This window comes from Marmota flaviventris, chromosome 2, assembly GCF_047511675.1.
Source record: "Marmota flaviventris isolate mMarFla1 chromosome 2, mMarFla1.hap1, whole genome shotgun sequence".
NCBI classification, from domain to species: domain Eukaryota; kingdom Metazoa; phylum Chordata; class Mammalia; order Rodentia; family Sciuridae; genus Marmota; species Marmota flaviventris.
In genome coordinates this window covers 101,762,977-101,778,653 of record NC_092499.1, presented here as the reverse complement: position 1 = coordinate 101,778,653, position 15,677 = coordinate 101,762,977, and the positions used below count along the sequence as shown (strand labels likewise).

At 38.1% G+C, this 15,677-nt stretch overlaps 1 protein-coding gene across 2 annotated transcripts in view; it reads right to left on the bottom strand.

Moving 5' to 3' along the window:
• Unc13c (unc-13 homolog C) overlaps window positions 1–15,677 on the bottom strand; it is a 562,417-nt gene that overhangs the window by 69,217 nt on the left and 477,523 nt on the right. For both annotated transcript variants that reach the window (XM_027925904.2, XM_071607322.1), the window contains 2 exons: window positions 13,623–13,679; window positions 1,889–1,969 (listed from right to left, as the gene is read on the bottom strand). In XM_027925904.2, the coding sequence (XP_027781705.2) occupies window positions 1,889–1,969; window positions 13,623–13,679 (138 nt within the window). The remainder of the gene's footprint in view (window positions 1–1,888; window positions 1,970–13,622; window positions 13,680–15,677) is intronic.

Genomic DNA, 15,677 nt, shown 5'->3' with positions numbered 1-15,677 from the left:
CTGATCTCAGGCTCAAGAGGACCAGAGTCAGACTCCAGTCCTGAAAGAACAAGACAATGATATGCACCCATTTACTGGATCTTGAACACCAGATAGTAGTTGTGTTTCCAAAGAATAAGGCCGAGACCGAATTAAAGGATTTTCACAGATGGCCTAATACAAAAATGGGATATTTGAACTATCAAGATGTGGATCAAAGGGATTTGCTTGGGGATTAAGACTGTCTCAGAGTTTGGGGAAAACTCAGCCTGCAGGTGGCAATTATGTGGTCCCACCAAGAAGAATTAGAGAAATGTTTGAGTTAAGAGAAATGAGCCAGGTCAGTCAATATATTTAATGCTGCTCCTATTTCTACAGAACACATTTCTTGACCTCTTCTAAAGTTATGAATTATTCTAACAAAATCATAATGGGCTGAATTCAAATTCTAAAAATTTTATTTTATTTTATTTTTCAGAGTACACTCTAGAATTTTTTTCTACTAGCAATATCCTATATGTAGTTATCAGTATTCTTATGACTCCAAAAGTCAATTCGTATTCAAATATCTGAAAGTAATTTTCAAAGAGAATTGAGTTTTATTTTTTTTCTGAATTTTTATATTGTCTATTTTAACCTCAAAATTATTTTGCAAAGTTACTGCATTTCTATGCAAAATTATTGTTGTCTCTTTGAAACTCAACTTTTGTAATCTTACACCTAAACTGAATTCCTCTGTTGCCAGCAGGTTCTACAAAACTCTTATTTCATAACTTTCATTTTGTGGTTTTCGGTACTGACACAACAAAATGACCTCATATTAAATGATGAAGCAGTAAAACAAAATTTATGTAGTGAAAGTTTTGTGAAGATATCAGTTTTTATTCGGGTAGAACTCTATTTTAATAAATACTATTGCAATGTCTGTCTACCCAGTGGGATTATGCCATGCTCTGTAAATGAGTCCTAGCTAACAGTTCTTTGCTATACTGTTCACACATCCTTGATGACAGATGTTTCTTCAGGTGAAGAATGGAAATGCTGAAAAAGTTTGGATTTAGAAGAAAAATTCCCTCATTACAACTCTAATAAACTTTCACATCTAGGCACAATGGTATAAGCCTGTAATCCAAGCAATTCAGGAGGCTGAGCCAGGAGGATCACAAGTTCAAAGCCAGCCTCAGTTATTTAGTAAGATCCTGTCTCAAAAAAAAAAAAAGACCTGGGGATGTGGCTCAGTGGTTAAGTAACCCTGGGTTTAATCCCTGGTATAAAAATAAAACAAAACAAAAACCCAAAACAAAAACTTTCACACATAAAAAGTGTGTGTGCGTATGCACACATGCGTGTATGTGTGTGTGTGTGTGTAAATATATTCACATATAAGACTTATTTGAAAAAAACTTTTAAGTGACATTTTGAGATCTGCAACATTTAGCTCACACTAGAATAACTTTGGTCAAGCTTTGTCTGTGAAAAATTAATGCATGCAACATAAGGCCTTTGCATTTTCAGTAGAAAATAAAATAAAATTATTGTATTACTTAGAGCAGAATGTTGATACTTTAAAAACCATTTCAACAAGCATAGATAACATAAAAATAAATTCTGTTAACGCAAAACCCTCTTGAACCATCTATTTAATTGGGTTGGGGAATATACATGTCTTTCTTTTAAAACATTTATAGAATATAAGTTTCATCCATGTCTTTCAGGAAGAGATGAAGGAAGCAAGTATACAGTGTCATATAAATGTAATAAGGAGACACCAAGGGCTTCATCTGGTATGCTTGGGAAAGCATCTGTTCAACTATCTTGGCTGGCATAGCTCAACAGACATGCATGGGGGTACCTAACTCTAGGGTGTTTGGTGGGCTTTCTGGGTACACTCCAGGGGCATAAACCTTACCTTGATGGTAGCCAGGACCACCTCCATTACAGCACATTGTCTTGGTGATAGACCCTTGGCGTCCTCTCTAATCATGTGCTCCTGGAAAACAGGTTAATGACTGCTTACACAATCATCAGTTCATTTAATTCACTACTTTCAAAACATATGTATAATCCCATAACAATTTGAAATATCTTTTTCATATGGGTATATTCAAAATGATTGTTTTGTCATATAGTTAATAAATATCCATTCTACCAAAGGAAATGCTACCTGACTCCTTAAAAAGTGGTACTTGTACAGAGATGTGACTTTATTTTCACTGCAAGTTTATGTAGAAAAAAAAAAAAAAAGAGAGAGAAAGAACCAAAGAAGCCTGAGAATTTTGAGAATTGTGTGTCAAAGCCTTTTCACCTAAATTCCTTGCTTTGCTTTCTGTCATACTGAGAAGTCTCAAACACAGAAGGGACTTGAGGAGTAATTTTAGCCTCTCCTAATTAATACTCATGTAGTCTAAATACAGGGGCCCTACTTTACTCTCTTTCACAGATCCCCTTAATTCTTACTCATTACTGGGAAAAGCCCCAAAGAACTAATTGAATTTGGCTGTGGAGGTGTTCAATCTTTTGTAATCACTTTAATATTTTGGAACTGATTTCATTACTTAACAATGAATTTTCCTCATTGTCTCAACCCATCATTCAAAGCTTACTTAGGAAAACAATGGTAAAAATTTAGAGAAATAATAAAGAAAATAGGTATTTGTCTAGGAGAAAATTTAAAAATTTCTGATATCCCCCTGCCCCTCTACCCAATGGATACAATCCTTCAGGGCTGCTACTAATCTATTAACAACAATTCAACACACATTTATTGAGTGCTTATGACAAGCCACACTCTTGTAGGTGATTGAGATGTTATTCAATTAAAAAAAAGAATTTTGTCTTCCTGAAGTTCAGGTTCCTTCCAGCTTATGTTTGTACCTCTGTGTGAATTAAAGTCCCATGTGTGGATACAACTCTGTGAATACATGGTTTGATTAATGGATCAGTGCCTTTGCTGGAATAAAAAGAATCCCTTTTCCTATGAGTCAGATCCAGCTCAGCACACAGGGCTTGGCAAGTGGAACATGGGCTTGGTTCCAGCCTTCACTTGCTCTGTTAGCTGGGTACTTCTGTGCAATGTTCAAAGTGTGCAATCATACCTAGGGGCTTGTCCTGTTCTGTCCCTTTTCTTATTCTATTATTTAGTAGATGCTGTGAGTTCCTGGAGATAATCTCTATCCATTTCACTTCTTCAGCTTTTCAGGTTCTACCTTGGCAACGGTCACTTGCTGGGCACGGAACATATTTTTGGTAATTGAATCATAATTTCTTCAGTTTATCTCATAGGGTTCAAAATACTTATTTCAAACAGAGTTATGCATGAAAATCTTTTTTTTTGATACAAAAATTTGAACTTAAATAACAGTTCATTTAACATTTTTAAAAGAGGAATAGTAAATATCCATTGAGATTCAAAGGCTAAGAGAAATTCTTGCTAAATTATAGGGGAAATGCTTTATGACCTGTTAATACAAATATTTTATATTAAATAAAAATTTCTGATCTTGACTATTTTTATAATGCAATTATATTATTTTTAAATATTTACTGATAAATACTATATTTTGTATTATAAAATGTAATTGTTGCAGCAATAACTTTCTGAGACTTATTATTTCATTCAAATAAAGGAGTCTTTGGGAGATGACAGCAAAGAATTATTGAGCAAGTGAAAGATTTGTAGTAAATTCATAGTCTCAGGCATATTTACCAAGTAGTCTTTTTTTTTTTGGTTATATCAACAGCCCATTTATGAATATTTACTTTTATTTTTATGTCAAATAAATTGAATCCCATTAAACAGTAATGTCAGGCCTGCATAATATGCATACATACAGAGTATGAAGTAATAGAGCTTATGTCAATTGTTAAATAAATACTTGTTTAATGATTAATCCTAAATCCATAGTCAAGGGGCTGGGGATGTGGCTCAAGTGGTAACGTGCTCGCCTAGCATGCGTGAGGCACTGGGTTCGATTCTCAGCACCACATAAAAATAAAATAAAGATATTGTGTCCACCTAAAACTAAAAAATAAATATTTAAAATAAATAAATAGGAGATCCAACATGGCGGCGAGAGGGGAGGCAGCGCTTTCAGTACCTCCTCAACAACGGGGTCAGAGAGACGCATGGATACGCTTAGATTCGACCTGCTGAGAAACTCCTAGCAAAATTCCACTAAAGAGAGATCGGCCGGGAATCGGTAGGATTTTTGGAGGTGACAGTCTGCACTAGACGAGTGAATCTCCGCCACGCAGCGCAGAGGTCCAGACCCGCCAGCCGCTGCCCGCGCGACTCGGCGACTGTCGGCTGCCTGCACGCGGCCCCCGCGTCAGGGCGGATAGCCTCCTAGGCGCAGCGCAGCAGGAACGGTGCAGGGACTCTAGGAAGAGGTCTCTCGCCAAGCCTTCATGAAATAGCAAACCGGGAGCTGAAACCAACCAGAGACAGACCAGTCCCACCCCTCCCTTCGGACACTCTGGCAAGGAGCCTGGGGCCCGCCATAGCAGAGTGGTGACATCACCAGAGTTCCAGCGACAGAATTCCTTCCCAGTGGAATCCACATTAGCAGGTGTGTGACTCCCACCCCCTCCAGATACAAGCAGCCAGGAAACCACCGGGGGCATGTCTGTAGGGAAGCAGAGGGGATTCCAGATCCCCACCTCCCCTTAACACCAGCGGCGACACCCAAGATCTTAGCCGCCAGTTTCTGGGGGCGTGCCCACCAAAGGGGTCCGGAAAAATTAAACTGTTGGTTCCCAGATCACCCCACCACAGCACTGGGGCTTAGATGAATGACAGAGAGGGTGTTCATTGTTCGGGATATCGGACACGCGGTGGGGCTGCAAGTGTAATCAGATCCTTGGGGAACCGCCTCTGGTGAACAGGACCTGGCTGGCTGGCTGGGAGGAGGAACAGGGGGAGGGGCCGGATAAGTGAAAGGGCTCTGGACTAACAGGATTGAGAGACTCCCAGGAGCCACCTTACAGGGATTTCTGTCAGCACATAGAGGGCAGAAGCTCGGCTCAGAGGGCACAGCTCCGCCTATTGGAAGAGAAGAAAATGGGACTCAGCCATTGAACAGGGGATGCCAGCATGGCAGAGATCTGATGTCATTGGAGAGCGGCCGAGGAGAAAACTTCATCGGTGCCAGCGGCGACGGAAACAGTTGGTCCCCTGGTAGGGAGGGTGAGTCACAGATACCCGAGTCTCTCTCGCTTTGTCGTCGAGCCAGAGGGGAGGAGCGGGGCCGCCGCCCGCGCCCGCAAGGTAGGCAGACCTGCGACCAACCTGCAGATCAGGCCCAGCGGTCTGCAGGCGTGGTAGGAGGGGCAGGGCAGAGCCACCGCCCGCGCCGGTAGGAGGGGCAGGGCAGAGCCACCGCCCGCGCAGGCAAGGTAAGCAGACCTGCGACAGACCGGCGGATCACGCCCAGCGGCCTGCCAGCGTGGTACACACTTCACCCCAACTGGAGTAGGGGCAGAGCAGAGCCTTCGCCCGCGCCCAGATCAGGCCCAGCGGCCTGCCTGTGTGGTGGTCAAGTGACCCCAATTGGAGTGGGGGCGGAGCGGAACTGACACCCGTGCCCGCAAGGTGGGCAGACCTGCGACCAACCTGCAGATCAGGCCTAGCGGTCCCCGGGCGTGGTAGGAGGGGCAGGGCAGAGCCTTCGCCCCCACCTGCAAGGTAGGCAGACCTGCGACAGAACGGCGGATCAGGCCCAGGGGTCCGAGGGCGTGGTAGACACCTCACACCAATTGGAGGAGGGGCAGAGCAGAGCCCCCGCCCGCACCTGCAAGGGAGACTTTTCAACTATACAAGAGCAATATAAATATATAGGGGGGGAAAAATTTTCAAAAACACAACAGTTTCACCAAGAAGAAAGAAACGCAAGCAGTATGAAAAGACAAGGAAAGAAAGGACTACAAGCAATGCAGGTCAACGCAACTTTAGAAGAGGTAACAGCTGCAGCAGATGGAATGTCAGATAAAGAATTCAGGATATATATGCTTCAGATGATCTGGAGTATCAAGGAAGAAATTAGACAGCAAAATCAGACAATGAAAGATCACTTCGACAAGGAATTACACAAACAAATCCAGGAAGCAAAGGATCAACTATACAGGGAGATAGAGGTTATAAAAAACAAACAAACAGAAATCCTAGAAATGCAGGAAGCAATAAACCAACTTAAAAACTCAATTGAGAGTACTACCAGCAGAGTAGAACACTTAGAAGACAGAACATCAGACAATGAAGACAAAGTATTTCAACTTGAAAAGAACATAGACAGCTCAGCAAGACTGTTAAGAAACCATGAGCAGAACATCCAAGAAATATGGGATAACATTAAGAGACCAAACTTAAGAGTCATTGGGATACAGGAAGGTATAGAACTCCATACCAAAGGAATGAGCAATTTATTTAATGAAATAATACGAGAAAACTTCCCAGACTTGAAGAATGAGACAGAATCCCAAATTCTAGAAGCCTACAGGACGCCGAATGTGCAAAATTATAAGAGATCCACACCTAGACACATTATAATGAAGATGCCCAACATACAGAATAAGGAGAGAATTTTAAAAGCTACAAGAGAAAGGAAGCAGATTACATTTAGGGGCAAGCCAATCAGGATAACAGCTGATCTTTCAACACAGACTCTGAAAGCTAGAAGATCCTGGAATAACATATTTCAAACACTGAAAGAAAATGGGTTCCAACCAAGAATTGTGTATCCAGCAAAATTAAGCTTCAGGATGGAAGATGAAATTAAAACCTTCCACGACAAACAAAAGTTAAAAGAATATGCAGCTAGAAAACCATCTCTTCAAAACATCCTCGGCAAAATATTACAGGAAGAGGAAATGGAAAATAACAATGAAAACCAACAGTGGGAGGTAGGACAGTAAAGGGGGGGGGAATAATCAAAGAGGAAAACAAACCATGTTTAGTAACATAAATAAACAAATATGGCTGGAACAACAACCCATATCTCAATAATAACCCTAAATGTTAATGGCTTAAACTCACCAATTAAGAGACACAGGCTAGTAGAATGGATCTCAAAACAAGACCCAACAATATGCTGCCTACAGGAGACGCATTTGATAGGAAAAGACATACATAGGCTGAAGGTGAAAGGTTGGGAAAAATCATATCACTCATATGGACTTCGGAAACAAGCAGGAGTGTCCATACTCATATCAAATAAAATAGATTTCAAGCCAAAGTTAATCAAAAGGGATAAAGAGGGACACTACATACTGCTTAAGGGAACAATACACCAACAAGACATAACAATCATAAATATATATGCCCCAAACAATGGTGCAGCTACGTTCATCAAACAAACTCTTCTCAAGTTCAAGAGTCTAATAGACCACCATACAATAATCATGGGAGACTTCAACACACCTCTCTCGCCACTGGACAGATCTTCCAAACAAAAGTTGAATAAGGAAACTATAGAACTCAATAACACAATTAATAACCTAGACTTAATTGACATATATAGAATATACCACCCAACATCAAGCAGTTACACTTTTTTCTCAGCAGCACATGGATCCTTCTCAAAAATAGATCATATATTATGTCACAGGGCAACTCTTAGACAATATAAAGGAGTAGAGATAATACCATGCATCCTATCTGATCATAATGGAATGAAACTGAAAATCAACGATAAAAGAAGGAAGGAAAAAGCATACATCACTTGGAGAATGAACAATAGGTTACTGAATGATCAATGGGTTATAGAAGACATCAAGGAGGAAATTAAAAAATTCTTAGAGATTAATGAAAACACAGACACCACATATCGGAATCTATGGGACACATTGAAAGCAGTTCTAAGAGGAAAATTCATTGCTTGGAGTTCATTCCTTAAAAAAAGAAAAAAAACAACAAATAAATGATCTCATACTTCATCTCAAAATCCTAGAAAATGAAGAGCAAAACAACAGCAAAAGAAGTAGAAGGCAAGAAATAATTAAAATCAGAGCTGAAATTAATGAAATTGAAACAAAAGAAACAATTGAAAAAATTGACAAAACTAAAAGTTGGTTCTTTGAAAAAATAAACAAAATTGACAGACCCTTAGCCATGCTAGCGAAGAGAAGAAGAGAGAGAACTCAAATTACTAGCATACGGGATGAAAAAGGCAATATCACAACAGACACTTCAGAAATACAGAAGATAATCAAAAATTATTTTGAATCCTTATACTCCAATAAATTAGAAGATAGTGAAGGCATCGATAAATTTCTGAAGTCATATGATCTGCCCAGATTGAGTCAGGAGGATATAGACAACCTAAACAGACCAATATCAATCGAGGAAATAGAAGAAACCATCAAAAGACTACCAACTAAGAAAAGCCCAGGACCGGATGGGTATACAGCAGAGTTTTACAAAACCTTTAAAGAGGAACTAATACCAATACTTTTCAAGCTACTTCAGGAAATAGAAAAAGAGGGAGAACTTCCAAGTTCATTCTACAAGGCCAACATCACCCTGATACCTAAACCAGACAAAGACACTTCAAAGAAAGAAAACTACAGACCAATATCTCTAATGAACTTGATGCAAAAATCCTCAATAAAATTCTGGCGAATCGGATACAAAAACATATCAAAAAAATTGTGCACCATGATCAAGTAGGATTCATCCCTGGGATGCAAGGCTGGTTCAATATACGGAAATCAATAAATGTTATTCACCACATCAATAGACTTAAAACAAGAACCATATGATCATCTCGATAGATGCGGAAAAAGCATTCGACAAAGTACAGCATCCCTTTATGTTCAAAACTCTAGAAAAACTAGGGATAACAGGAACATACCTCAATATTGTAAAAGCAATCTATGCCAAGCCTCAGGCTAGCATCATTCTGAATGGAGAAAAATTGAAGGCATTCCCTCTAAAATCTGGAACTAGACAGGGATGCCCTCTCTCACCACTTCTGTTCAACATAGTTCTCGAAACACTGCCCAGAGCAATTAGACAGAAGAAAGAAATTAAAGGCATCAAAATAGGAAAAGAAGAACTTAAATTATCACTATTTGCAGATGACATGATTCTATACCTAGCAGACCCAAAAGGGTCTACAAAGAAACTATTAGAGCTAATAAATGAATTCAGCAAAGTGGCAGGATATAAAATCAACACGCATAAATCAAAGGCATTCCTGTATATCAGCGACAAATCCTCTGAAATGGAAATGAGGACAACCACTCCATTCACAATATCTTCAAAAAAAATAAAATACTTGGGAATCAACCTAACAAAAGAGGTGAAAGACTTATACAATGAAAACTACAGAACCCTAAAGAGAGAAATAGAAGAAGATCTTAGAAGATGGAAAAATATACACTGTTCATGGATAGGCAGAACTAACATCATCAAAATGGCGATATTACCAAAAGTTCTCTATAGGTTTAATGCAATGCCAATCAAAATCCCAACGGCATTTCTTGTAGAAATAGAGAAAGCAATCATGAAATTCATATGGAAAAATAAAAGACCTAGAATAGCAAAAACAATGCTAAGCAGGAAGTGTGAATCAGGCGGTATAGCGATACCAGACTTCAAACTATACTACAGAGCAATAGTAACAAAAACAGCATGGTACTGGTACCAAAACAGGCGGGTGGACCAATGGTACAGAATAGAGGACACAGAAACCAATCCACAAAACTACAACTATCTTATATTTGATAAAGGGGCTAAAAGCATGCAATGGAGGAAGGATAGCATCTTCAACAAATGGTGCTGGGAAAACTGGAAATCCATATGCAACAAAATGAAACTGAATCCCTTTCTCTCGCCATGCACAAAAGTTAATTCAAAATGGATCAAGGAGCTTGATATCAAATCAGAGACACGCCGTCTGATAGAAGAAAAAGTTGGCTACGATCTACAGTCGGTGGGGTCGGGCTCCAAATTCCTCAATAGGACACCCATAGCACAAAAGTTAATAACTAGAATCAACAAATGGGACTTACTCAAACTAAAAAGTTTTTTCTCAGCTAAAGAAACAATAAGAGAGGTAAATAGAGAGCCTACATCCTGGGAACAAATCTTTACTCCTCACACTTCAGATAGAGCCCTAATATCCAGAGTATACAAAGAACTCCAAAAATTAGACAATAAGAGAACAAACAACCCAATCAACAAATGGGCCAAGGACCTGAACAGACACTTCTCAGAGGAGGACATACAATCAATCAACAAGTACATGAAAAAATGCTCACCATCTCTAGCAGTCAGAGAAATGCAAATCAAAACCACCCTAAGATACCATCTCACTCCAGTAAGATTGGCAGCCATTATGAAGTCAAACAACAACAAGTGCTGGCGAGGATGTGGGGAAAAGGGTACACTTGTACATTGCTGGTGGGACTGCAAATTGGTGCAGCCAATTTGGAAAGCAGTATGGAGATTTCTTGGAAAGCTAGGAATGGAGCCACCATTTGACCCAGCTATTCCCCTTCTTGGTCTATTCCCTAAAGACCTAAAAAGAGCATGCTACAGGGACACTGCTACATCCATGTTCATAGCAGCTCAATTCACAATAGCAAGACTGTGGAACCAACCCAGATGCCCTTCAATAGACGAATGGATTAAAAAAATGTGGCATTTATACACAATGGAGTATTACTCTGCATTAAAAAATGAGAAAATCATAGAATTTGCAGGGAAATGGATGGCACTAGAGCAGATTATGCTAAGTGAAGCTAGCCAATCCCTAAAAAACAAATGCCAAATGTCTTCTTTGATATAAGGAGAGTAACTAAGAACAGAGTAGGGTCGAAGAGCATGAGAAGAAGATTAACATTAAACAGAGATGAGAGGTGGGAGGGAAAGGGAGAGAAAAGGGAAATTGCATGGAAATGGAAGGAGACCCTCAGGGTTATACAAAAGAACATACAAGAGGAAATGAGGGGAAAGGGAAAAATAATACAAGGGGGAGAAATGAAGGTCAGTAGAGGGGGTAGAGAGAGAAGAGGGGAGGGGAGGGGAGGGGAGGGGGGATAGTAGAGGATAGGAAAGGTAGCAGAACATGACAGTCACTAGTATGGCAATATGTAAATCAATGGATGTGTAATTGATGTGATTCTGCAATCTGTATATGGGCTAAAAATGGGAGTTCATAACCCACTTGAAGCAAAGTGTGAAAGATGATATATCAAGAACTATGTAATGTTTTGAACAACCAACAATAAAAAAAAAAAGAAAAAAAAAATAAATAAATCCATAGTCAAGTACAGAAAAGTTCCCCACATTATTCATATTTCTGATCTTGTGTTCTTTTAAGTAAGGTTAGTTTATTAACATTTATATTTATGAGTTCTCAAAGTATCCATCAGCACAATTATCTCAAATAGTGCCTTTCCAGCAGATCAAGTCTACTTTCAAATATATTGAAAGTGGAAAGTGGTTTAAAATTCTTTAAAAATAAAGTGGTAAAATAAAATAAAGTACTAAAACAAAAGTAATTGGCTTTATAAAATGTGAAGTTCTTTGTACCAGCTGGAGTTTCAGTATTTCACACAGAATTATAGAACATTTATAGATCTGTAATGCAAGTAATAATAATTATATGGACAAACTGAAAAATGATGCCCACGGGCCCAAAATAGAATTAAGCTAGCTTCTTATCACCTATGGTTCACAAGATTCTTGTTTTAGTCCTTCATATTATTTCAACATAGATAAAATAACTTTTAAAGATCATTTCATTCATAGATTGCCTTGAGGAATTAAAAGGATATTACCAAAGGGCAAAAAATTGGGGATCACAAAGTGTATGAGAGTGTCATGTTTTCAATGGATTCTAATTTTGGCTACCCAGAAGGCATATATCTCCAGGTTGCTAGCCTCTTTCCTACACAGAGTTCCTAAGATTTGGACAGGGCTTACTTCATCCCCCAGTGCAGGGCCGATATGAATTGAGACAACTGGCTCATGTCTTTTCCCAGGCTATTGTGATTATCTTAGGAATGGTGAAAACACTCCCTCAGAGCCAATGGTTTACCAGGAGATTTTCCTTGGATTCCTGATACTAATATGGGTGATTTTTTTCCCCACAAGATTTGAAGTTCATAGGATGTAAGAGCAGAAACAACCATCTTACAACCAGGAAGGAAGGTTTGTGGTGGTAATACATCAAACAAGGAGAAGAGCAGAGTTGAAAGAAAATAACCCCATCTTGGAACATTGATAGCATCCCTAATCAAGCAGTCTTGGAAATCAATGTTAGCACTGAACTATAAAATTTCATGCAATAATAAATTCCCTCTTTGTTTATGTTAGCTTGGCTTCTATCACTTGAAATTGAAAATATTTTAGCTGATATAACATTCAACTCAGGAAACTGAAGCCTAGGGAGAAGGAATGTTTCATAATATCACACAGATGCTAGACACGCAGTCAGGGTCATCTCTTTTATAATGAGACCTACGCTGCTTCACCTTCATGGTTCTATATGAGAAACTTTGACACTGAATAAATCCATTTTTCAAGCAGGGTCCAGAAATCCCAGAGAGATAATAAAAATAATAAAGAGAGATACAAGAGGAAAAAAAGTTTAGTAGTAATATCTACCTTCTATCTTCCTTCTTAACTATTAGTAGCCCTGGATGAGAAAAATTTTAGGTGTTGGTTATGTCTTCTCTAATGATTATTGATTTTAAGTGTTTTGTATTTTTCCTGAGGAAGGTAGATGATATTAATGATACAATTGAATACTGAAATTAGAAGTATATATTTCACCTTGGTAAATAATTATGCAAATGTATTACTCTCCCACTGTGTTGTAGATATAAAACAATACCAGTAATACATAACTATGTATTATATAAAATATAAAACAATACCAGTAATACTTAAGCTACCAACTGTGGACAAATGAAGTGGCATACTCCTTGCAGTTGCCAAGCAAAGATGATATATGCATTATCTTATTTATTTCTACAATCCTATGGACCAAATGTTAAGCTTCTCTGTGTTTTAAAATGCCACATATAAAAATTGGAAAGGTTAAATGCTTTGGCCCATGTCACAAATTTGGATAAATTTGAACCAAGGGAGTCTGTTCGTGCTACCCATTCTCTAGTGAGTAAAGAAAAAACAATATGCATTTTAACCAGCTAAGTTCCTATCCTAAGGAGATAGGGACTGAGTTTCCCTGTATAAATTTCAAGTTTGGGGAATTCCAAGTGATAACGAAGGGAAGGTTATTTCATCAATAAATTCTCACTTAATTTAATGGGATTGAACATGTCCACAAGTTCATTTTTTGATTTGATGAATTTTGCTTTCTTATGTTGTATTTTTGGCTATAAGACTTCTCTAAGCTTCAGAGGATTTCTATGTAGTGTTCCATTTTGCTTTTATGCATACAAAGCAGTTTAATATATGAAAGAAAATATGTTCTCTAATAATTTGGTGCAAAAGCAATAATGCTAATGGCTATAATGCAAAGTTAGAAATTCTCAATGCAGATTGTGAGATCACAGACACACATCTTTCTAATCCCACCATGCTAGATATCCTTATAAGCAGGAGGATGGTTTTTTGCAGAGCTGTAGTCAGTTCATTACTTTTCACAGGAAACCAGTTTCTTTATTCTTATTACCTTCAGTTTGGATAACTGTCCAAGATCTTTAGCTGCGATGAAAATCATCTGAGGTCCCTAGAAACATACAAGAGAAAATGAAAGATGACTCAGTCTTCAGATTGTCAATGTTAGTCACAGTAGAAAAGTGGTAATTAGATCATTTTCTTTATTTCCCTTAGTATATTTGTGGCTTCTATATCCAATGCCCTTAATTGGTCTATTTAGATGGGACAAAGATATCTAATAACTTGCCAGCACAGCAGACCTCAGAGGTGTCCCACTTCTGAGAGTGTTAGATTTGGGTTACTGAATGGATTGCAGTAACAATCCTGAAACTAACACAGCCAGTTTAAGGTAGCAGATGGACTGGACTTTTTTAGCTGTCACTCTCTTACTCCAATCCCCACAAATAAATCTATACAGAGCTGAAGAAGGTGGAGCTGAAATGCTGTCCAACCTATCAGATACCTGCCTCTTGATCTCTTCCTCAGCTGGAGGCTTTCTCTAGAACCCTCAAAACTTGGGGAAGAGAATTTGTAAAACACTGGAATAAACAATCCAAAGCAGTGGAATGAAGCAGTGGAGGCATGTCCAGTGGCACATGTAACTACAAAAGTACCAAATTTTGTGAAGTTCTTCAGTGGTTTGGAATATTCTCACAGTAAAGAAAATCAGCTATTCTGGACCATTATTCTCTATGTTTTTCTTTCTCTCTTCTCTCTCTCTCTCTCTCATATCATTGGGGAATTAAAGACTACAAGGTTCTTGAAAACAGCAACAATGACCCATTTTGCTCATATTTTATAATAAGTATGTAGCACAGTGCATAGTACATTCTAGAAGCTCACAGGATATTTATTAAATGTATCACTGAATAAATGAATAATATAGGTTCCCACTTGTAGATATCAATACTAGGGAAAATTCACATGGTGATGAGCTTTTTTAGGAAAGACCTAATACAGAGATTGAAATGTTATATAGAACATTTCTGCTGTAACATGACATACACATTCTTGAAAACTCTCATAAGCTTCAAAATTGGGCACTAAAAATAGTAAGGTTTATGTGCAAAATGGTAGTGGACAAAGCAATAAAGCTCATAAAATTTTGTTACCAAAAAACTATCAAAATAATAATTGATTCTTTAAGAGATTGCTTGGACAGCTGGAAATGAGCTCAGTGAGGCTGATGGCCACCTCAGGGATATTAAAAATGTAAAACAAAGAACAAGACAGTAGTATACAACTGTGGGCTGAGGTAATGCCCATGCAAGTAGGTATCAGAACACAGGAGACCTTCTCAAGAAAGACTCTATGTGCAGGGAAGCTCCTCCCCCTGCCCTTTTTTTTCTTTTTCTTCTTTGAATAGGTCTGTGCAGTAGCTGAGATGGGAGCTCTTTCTTTTCTGTTAAAGTCATACTTCTTCTATTATATTTCTGAGCCTCTGACCAAGGGAAATTTACATATAAAACAATCTAACTTTCAGATTATACTGATATAATTCCCCTATTGATTAATTATATGAAAGTTAACTGGTGTTATGGTATTATAGGAATATATTTCATATTGCATCAAAATAAGATGTCTGTGTGTGTATGTATTTATATACATGATTTGGACACCCATAAATACAGGCTATAAATGATTAAATGACACATTCATAGAATTAAGCAAAATTTATATTTTATCACTCACTGGTAGTAAATCGATAAAAATATATTTATATTTGAATCATGATATACTTTATAAGAAAATATTTTCTGCACATATAATTCCACTTGAGATATGTGGACTGAGTGTACATGACTAATGGTGTCAATACGTATTTTAGTTTGGTTTATAATTACTCATTATGTGTATCCATTTATCTTCCTCAGTCACAGAAAAAAATCAATTACTCCATAACAAGTACTTGTTAGGTTATCTTTTTTCCCTTACTTTTATTAAGATATGTGACCTGAAATATCTGGCATACTATGTAGCCACTTGACCATTGTCTAACTTTACTGCCAATTGATCCCTCAGGTTCTCTTTTATTTTACTGTGTGTAATACAATCACATTCTTCAAAT